Here is an 8,540-nt window from a genome sequence, read left to right on the forward strand (position 1 = left end):
GCAAACTACTATGACTTAGTTTGGTAGAGTTGGTACTGAAATTAAGACCAGAGTTCAAAACCTGCAATAATCATTTGTCTAATGGCAGAAACAAAGCATTGACAAATATCTTAACACCTATAAAGATAAGGTGGAAATGGGTTCATGATTTTAGATATCATAAAAGGTGATACTGTAAGTAAATCAGGAGAGCAAGGGATAATTTTACTTCTCAGAGTTGTGCAGAAGGGAAGAATTTATGGTCAAAGAACTAGAGAATATTTTGAAATGCAAAATGGATAATTTTGATTACAATAAAATTTTTTAAAACTTTATTGTCATTTACTTATCTCCTCTGGGTCTCCATACTAACTTGATACTAACATAGTGGTATTATTTTGGTCCTCTTCAAGGACACACAACCAACTCTTTGTAAAATGGGAATAATAGCACTTCCCTCAGAGGGTGTTGAGTCATTTTTGTTCTATCCTATTCTGTACCCCATTTGGGGTTTTCTTGGCAAAGATCTGAGCGGTTTGCCATTTTCTTCTCCGACTCATTTTTTAACATGGGCAAACTGAGGCAAACAGGATTAAGTGACTTGCTGAGGGTCACCCAGCTACTATCTGAGGTTGGATTAAAATTCAGGTTCTTCCGACTATAGTAGGTCCACTCTTACAAAGTATATCACCTATTGCCCGCTCACAGGATTGTAAGGATCAGATAAGGTAACACTGTTCCTTTATTCCTCATCTACATGCAATACGCTGGGGCTTCTGACTTTTCCACCCTGCTTGAATACCTTCCTTGGAACCCTTTTCATTTTATTTTTGTCTTGTCTTCCCTAATTAAAATTGTAAGCCCTTTGAAGGCAGTTATCTGTCTTGTTTTACTTCTGTATCCGTAGCACTTAGCCGATTCTTAATGTTTATTGATTAACTGAGTGTATTCTATAAAGAGCTTTGCCAACCTTGTAAAGTACGATATAAATATTAATTATGTGACCATCTAAGATTCATTCCACCATAAAAATAATTATTTTGCACAAAGACCTTAAGTTATGTCTTGAAAAAATTCTTTGAACTTGTCTTGTATATGTCTATTTACATCAGAAACAGATGAAGTCAATAGAATGAGTCTGTACATTGATTACTGTTGGCTCCTGAAAATTGCATAACTATTTTCCCACATTTTGCTTTTCAAGAGACTAAAGTAATGCTAAAGCCACATCCAAACTTACTGATTTGCACTTAAAAAGTATGTTGTAATAAGCAAGGTACAAAATATTAGATTCAACCTGAGAAACATCGAAGCCGCTGACTAACTCCCCAACCTACAACAAAAAACTAGAAACCTAACTCTTTTGTCTCTTGTTACAAAGTTGAACATGTTGAAGGAAATCAGCTCTCTCAAAGTTCATATATAACGAATTGAGGTTTATTTAAAAAGGTAAAGCTTTATACATACAATTTTAAAATGAAAATTTATAAGTCTTTGAATTAAGCAATATTACAAGCTATTTATAACAAAGTAGTGTTTACATTTCACAAATGTAAAAATATCACCAAAAAAAAAATTCAAATTACATCTTGGATCCTGGGTGGTTCAAGTATTTTATACTCAACAATACAGGTCAGATCACATCTCTCTGTGAAGCAATCCTCCTTCAATCACTTTACACCTCAGGATAGCTGGCTGCTGTTGCTATTCCACAGTGGTTGTTGTGGTCCCTGGTCATTAAAACGTATCCTTTGTTTCCCCACTCCTCACCCCAGCTGAAAAGAAAGTTAAGTATTAATTTTCAGAACACCATCTAAAAGTACACTTTTTTTTTTTAGAGATGTACAACATTCTGACACCTATTATGATTGAATTTAGAAAATGAATTGGACCTCTTAGAATGTAATAAAAATTGCTGGTGATTATTTTATTATAATTTAGTTGAATAGCTGTGTCAGACTCTTCATGACCCCATTTGAGGTTTTCTTGGTAACAATACTGGAGTGGTGTGCTATTTTCTTCTCCAGATCATTTTACAGATAAGGAAACTGAGTCAAATGGAGGTAAGTGATTTGCCCAGGATCACAAAGCTATTAAGTGTCTGAGGTCAAATTTGAACTCAGGTCCTTTTGATTCCAGGGCCAGCAGTGAATCCACTGTAACATTCAGATGCCCTATTTATGACAAGTACTCACTCTATACTTGGAAAACCTTAAAAGCACTTATTACAGGTTTTCCAAGTATTTTCCTCATAGGATTTTGTGGATCAGTATTAGAATAGTCCAACAAACTAGCCAATGGGAAATCTTTTATATTATCTAGTCATCACTGATCATGGAAACTATGAAGAACCACTGGGGAACTCTCCATCTATCATGGATTCTAAAAATAGGGCTCTTCCACCCATAATTATCCCATTCTCATTTCACAGGATCCTTCTTCAAAATGAAATAACCCAAAATCGGCAACAAGCACATCAATGACATTGTAGGTAAGAAATTGATTTACCTGTTCTTGACAATCCAGTATTTCTTGCCATTTTTTCCCTCAACACCATAGCCCACAACCAACACACCATGATCTAGTTGTTCACTACTGCAGTCTGGTTCATAATAGACACCTAAGATAAAAAGTGAAATGTTAACTTGAGATTAACAAAGTAATGACAATAATATGGTTTTAAATGTATTGTTACAGAAATAATGAAGAACAAATGCTTACCTTCTCGATAGAACTGGAAGGATGAATGTCCTGCATCAATAGCAACAGAGATTGGACCCATAGTTGCCACGGCCTTTGCGAGAGCCCGTTCCAGCCCAGTTGGGATGTCCACATATCCAGTGACATTAGCACCAGAACACTGTGCATTATACTGACAGGTACCATCCTGTTAAAATGAAACATACCAAAGTTCCAGTTTAATTTTATCAATGTGAACATGAAATTAATACGTCTATGGGCAATGTTCTCCCAGTCCATTTATTAGATAGACAGCTCAAGAAGATCATCTAGCTGTGGGTAGGTAAAGAACTATTTAAAAGACATATTAAAAAGCAGCAGAGAGTAAACCAAGAGCTGGTAACATTCCTACACATAACTCCTAAGTCAATATGCTTCCTGTATCCTGTATAGATTCTAATGCAGGTTCAGTGACCCCCATTTCTACCATTGTTGTAAAACTATCAATTAATTAATAATCATTAAGAGCTTACTAGTTGTAGCCTAATTCAATTAGACCTAGATGTGAATCTACTTTTCCACTTGTCAGCAGCAGCTAGCTATTGTGCAATATTGGATTGAATTATTCCTAAGCAAGCAGTTGAGGGAACTAGATGAGTGTAGGGTACAAAGACAAGAATGGATTTGGGTTCAGGTTATCTGGGTTTAAATCCAGATTTTGCCATTGATTACTGTAGTTGTGATATTGAAGAAGTCATTGTAAATTTAAGATATCTGACTACATGTATGTTGGAGGCAATACAGTAGACATACTTCTTAAGAATCTTATTCAAAAAGATTTCTTCTCAATGACTGAAGATACAGTCAAGGCAAATAATTTTAATTGTTAATGTTTCAGATTCAGTGGTAGATTTTGTTTAATTAGGAAAGTTGGTGTTTAAGTTTGCAGTCTCTTCAGGCCTCCTCAACTCCTATTCCCCAAACTGAGATTCTCCTTTTAAATATAGCTAAACCAAAATAACGGGGAAATTCAGTAACTATGTTTACCTTTCCAACATAGGGATAGGATTCTTCCGTATCAATTCCTCCATTTTTCTTCACATATTCAAAGGCATTATCCATCAAGCCACCATTACAGCCTGAGTTGCCTTGCTCTGAAGAGCAGTCAACCAAATTCTGTTCACTAAGTGAAACAAGTTTTCCTGTTTTACGGAACCATTGGCCTTCAAGGGAACCAGTTGCACTAAATGCCCAACAAGAACCACATGAACCCTGAAAGTCAAAAAGAAACCCTGGTTAGTTTACAAGATAAATATTAACCATCTTTTAAAAACAGATCTAAACAGTTTTGAATATGGAAGGGGATGTGATCTGAAGTCTCATTATTTAAGAGGCTGTTTATCACTCACAAGGTTCAGTGAGTTTTATCTGACTTATCTATGGATCAAAGGTAAGCAACTTTTAATACCTGATTCTTAACAGGAGTTACATAGCCTTTGTCTCTCCAGTCTACAGATTTAGGGATCTGTACCAAGAGAGGTTCACGAAACAGTTTTCCTTTAGTCCTCCTTTGAACTCTGTTTGTTGAAAAGCCATTCATCACTTGTCTGAATTCTTCATTGGTCTAAAATGAAAAGAAAGGCGATCTAAAATAAGTATGTTGGTAGCAAAAGAGAATAGCCTGCTCAGTATCAACATCAGAGTGTTACAACACACCCACCATATCACCAAACTTGTTCATTTCCATCTGGAAACTGTGTTTGCCAGCACTGTACTCCAGATTGTGCATTTCAATCCTTCTCAAATTCTTCTCCCATGTTGCTCTCCTCCAATCATCTTCATTCTGGAAGCAAATACAAAAATTAAGGTTCAAGAAGATTCTGCTCATATTATTACAAATTACATATTATTACATATCCTCACTGTCAGTAAAGAAGTTAGCACACTGTTGGGATAGTGATCACATCCAAATATTGCCATCTCAGAAGGGTTTCCAAATCTGATGCTATGGGCATTCCTACCCCTGGGGAAAAGTGGCTATGTTGGGCAAATTAAGCTCTTGTCTGTGCAATAGTTGGCTTCTGGGAAAAGGCCATTTCATTAGTGTACCTTGGACATGTTTTGTTCAATAAGGGGGGGGGGGGAGGGAAGGGGGAAAGAAGTAGTTTAAAGGTTACCGCTTCATAAGTTCTTCTATGTTTTGCCTTCCATTGGTACCACTGAGCATCTAAAGTCCGGTCAAGTTTTGGAACAGCAGCTACTATTCCCAAACATAGGGAAACTAAACACAGGTAGAAATTCATGCTTCAAACCTTGAAGGGGAAAAAAGCAAGAAAGATACAAATTATGATTTAAAAAATAACCAAGACAAACCAAAAATCCAGGCTCTTTGTTTCTTTGAAAAATAAACACAATTTTCGCAGAGGAAAAATAAAATTCATACATTTATTTATGTGTTAAGCACTTTGTGTGGGATAGGGATGGAGTGAGGGCAAATACAAAAGATAATGCTGATCTAGAATGTTTCAGGAAGTTTAGACATATGTACCAAAAAATAAAAGTTGACATTTAGTTCAAAAGAACTAATTGTTTTTAACAACTAAAATTTTAGGACAGTGAATCCCAAATAGAAGCCAAGGAATGACCACAGTGGGTTAGAAACAGTTAGGCACAATGAATAATGCTTGGTCTAAGGTCAGGAAGAAGTGAATTAGAATCCTGCTGGGACTCTCTGGTTGTGGGGCCATAGTCAAATCCTAAGAGTGGTTAACACTCAGCCTCAGTTTCTTGATCTGGAAAATGGGAATAATAATAGCACCTACCTCACAACGTTGTGGTAAGGATAAAATGAATAAGGTGCTTTGCTAATCTTAATATGCTAACTACTTTTTAAAAAAATTATTACCATTATTGTAAAGAGGCTGAGGTTAGATCACTCCCTGACTGTCAACCCAGAGGGCTTATTTCTAGTCCACTAATAAATGTTTCCTAAGTAAAGGAAGCTATGAAACTACTGCCAAGCAGCAGTCATTGGGAAATAGGGGAAGGAGGGAATTGGAGCTGGAGACTAATAAAAGATTTTCATCTCTCTCCCTGTGAGTTCCATAGTATGAGGTATGTGCTAGGAGATAAGCAGATTTTATTTCTTCAACACATCCATCCCTTTTCCATGTGCTAGTATAACATACAATAGTAGGATAGGTATTATTGTCGAGGATACCATCACTGTCCTTCCAAAGTTCTTGACTTCAGTTACCACCTTTAACTTTCCCTCACTCCACAGTCAATAAGTAGCCAAAGCATCTCTCTCATTTGTCTCCACAACAGCCTAAATCAGGCTTTAATCATTTCTCCATGGACTTTTTTTGCAATATAGTCTTCCAACTCCAACTCACCTCCCTGCCAAGTCTTTCTGTTTTCAAATCATATCTTCACACAGCAGCCAATTTCATTCTAAAGTGACCATTTCGTTTTTACTGGATATTAAAAAAAACAAAAACAAAACCCCACAACCTTCTATTTGTGTTTATTAGCACAGTAGTACATAGAGAAATTATAGAAATAAATGTCCACATATTGGACAAGAGTGCTCACAATTGTTTTTCCTGATGGAGGTGAGTTCTTGCAAAAGTCTGTGGATTACTGCTGTCAAGATATTAGGAGCCAGACTGTTCCGGGGCTGAGGCCCAGCAAGCAAATAACAACAATCCTTTGCAATAAACTTTGGAACAGATGGTCCTGGAGCTCAGGCAACCATCAACAGGCTCGGCCTGGAAGCCCTTCTATGAATGGACTTTTTTGTCACTCGACAACCTTGCCACACTGTTGCTGTTGTCTCACTACTGTTACACTACATAGTTTGACTCATTGTCCAGCCACGTGAAAGCAAGACCCCGGCCGTCTAAGCCATTTCCCTCACTTGGAAATTAAACTTGTTTGAATATTGATCTCTAAGCCAGTTCTGTGCCACTTCAGCCATCCACAGCTGTCAGACCGACACTGCTTTACTGAGAGCAGGGAATGCTAGATGCTTGGCACAATGCCTGGCACGTAATGTGTACTAAATAAATGTTTGTCTTAAAGCCACTACAACCTTTTTAAACCTTTCCCTAAACCTAATCACCAAATGCCAGCCAGCAGCTGATGGAGTGGGAGAGGAGGAAAGCCTTTTCTGCCTTTTCTACAACAGGGATAGCCACCTACAGACTCTCAGATGCGATCAGTCTTGGATCTAAAACCCCATATATATAAGGATAAGGAAGCGGGTCACAACTGGTCATGCAAATCTCCCGCAACTAAGAACAACTTCTGGCCCGCCTCTCTCCAAGTCGGGAAAGGAGGTCACGTGCAGGCACCCCTGTGAGCTAAGAGCCCCCCCCCCAACACCCCCAGCCCGGCGGAGGGGACTCGGCCGGATGCCGCAAGCCGCCCCTCCCAGCACCATCCCCTCCCCCAGCTCCGGGGGGTTTGTAGGACATTCAAAAGAGGAGGGGGCGGGGTTGGAAGAGGTTCTTATTCCCCTCTCCAGCAGAATACTACATTCGAAAACAACAAAAAAGTACATTTACTCTTCCCTAGCCCTTCCACCCCAGCCCAAGGGATGAGGGCTGAGTTTGCAACCGGGAAAGAACAGTCCCTGATTAGATCCGGGAAGGGAATCACGGTTCATCCCAGGGCTGGCCATTCCCCATACCCAATTCCATCCAAACAGATGACCCTCCACAACATCCCCTCCTTCTCACTATCTCCTCCCCCGTTAAGTGCGGGCCAAAAAACACACCCCAGACTCCATAAACTGAGGACCCAGCTCCCTTCCCTTCCGTGATAATAGTGGTGATTAAAAATAAAGGCAAAACATTCCTTTAACGCTTTTTAAGGTTTGCAGAGAATTTTTATAGTTCTTCCTCCCACTGAAGCTTCAAAATGCTATAATTTGTCCCGATTTCAGAGAGGCTTAGGTAAGGTCACATCGCCTTAAGACTCAACCGCCCCCCACCCCCTAGTTGGCAGAAAACCCCCCCCCCCCAACTCTGGCCCCCAGTCGCATACGCAAGCTGCATGAGCAACAACAAACTCTTCCCAGCCCCTCATTTTCCCAAGCCCAGGCTCGGTTCCCCTTCCCATGCAGGAGATGCCCCGGAGTTGCCTCTCTCGGAGCCCCTGGGGCGCTTTCCCGCTCCCCAAACAGGGAGCTGTGTCCTCACCCGAGCGTCTCAGCAGCGGCAGGAGCGGGAATATCGGGACCTCTGCCTAAACTTGTCGGTCCCGAAGGCTAAATGCTTATCGCGGGGTCCCCGTGTCCTTTATACCAGTGTCCCGGGCTGAGCCTGCCCGCTCCCACCTCCCGGCGCAGCCATTGGCTCTGCCGCGATGAAGGGGCGGGGCCACCGGTGGGTCAGAGTCTCCGTGGCGCGTGATGCGTCTGTGTCTCAACCTGTCGCGTTTTGCTGTTGCCTAAGGGGTGGAGACGCAGTGGCTTGGGGGGAGGGGAAGGCAGGGGTTGGGCGATCCCGGGAGGCTGGTTTATTTTATTTCGCTTATGGAAAGGTAAAAGAGACTCGGGACTTCTCCGAAATGTTCTCTGCTACGCTTGGACTTAGAGATGGGAAATGGGTGGGAGTGACCAAAAAAAAAAAAAAAATAGCCTAGTCATCCTATAATGGTTTGGCAGAAGTGACCCGGATAAACCATTTGTATGTTCGCTTATTCATTTCAACATTTAGAGAATCACAGAGTCAAAGCTGGACGTGACCTTCTGCTTCTGCGCTTTATATATGAAGAAACCGGGGCTCATAGCTAAGGGCAAGCAGCAAATGGCAGCGCCATGATTCAAACCCAAGCCCTTTAGGACGGCTGAGCCAGAAGATTTACAAGATACTCAT

The 8,540-nt window shown here is 40.4% G+C and overlaps 1 protein-coding gene across 1 annotated transcript; it reads right to left on the reverse strand.

Annotated features, from left to right (window-relative positions):
- Positions 1 to 1,394: 1,394 nt before the first annotated feature.
- Positions 1,395 to 7,978, reverse strand: LOC127561750 (procathepsin L-like). The gene is made up of 8 exons (XM_051996974.1): positions 7,863 to 7,978; positions 4,836 to 4,970; positions 4,379 to 4,501; positions 4,127 to 4,282; positions 3,706 to 3,930; positions 2,701 to 2,866; positions 2,488 to 2,599; positions 1,395 to 1,754 (listed from the first exon to the last, which is right to left on the reverse strand). Exons 2-8 carry the CDS (start codon positions 4,959 to 4,961, stop codon positions 1,655 to 1,657), a joined length of 1,008 nt encoding a protein of 335 aa, XP_051852934.1. The 5' UTR covers positions 4,962 to 4,970; positions 7,863 to 7,978; the 3' UTR covers positions 1,395 to 1,654.
- Positions 7,979 to 8,540: the final 562 nt, after the last annotated feature.

Source organism: Antechinus flavipes, chromosome 1 (genome assembly GCF_016432865.1).
Source record: "Antechinus flavipes isolate AdamAnt ecotype Samford, QLD, Australia chromosome 1, AdamAnt_v2, whole genome shotgun sequence".
NCBI lineage: Eukaryota > Metazoa > Chordata > Mammalia > Dasyuromorphia > Dasyuridae > Antechinus > Antechinus flavipes.

What these genes read in the sequence shown, in the direction of transcription:
- LOC127561750 (XM_051996974.1), bottom strand. Translation starts at nt 4,961, where the DNA reads ATGAATTTCTACCTGTGTTTAGTTTCCCTATGTTTGGGAATAGTAGCT. An exon ending in ATAGAAGAACTTATGAAGCG is followed by an intron (nt 4,502 to 4,835) that starts GTAACCTTTAAA and finishes ATTTGCTTCCAG; the next exon opens with AATGAAGATGATTGGAGGAG. An exon ending in TGAACAAGTTTGGTGATATG is followed by an intron (nt 4,283 to 4,378) that starts GTGGGTGTGTTG and finishes TTTTCATTTTAG; the next exon opens with ACCAATGAAGAATTCAGACA.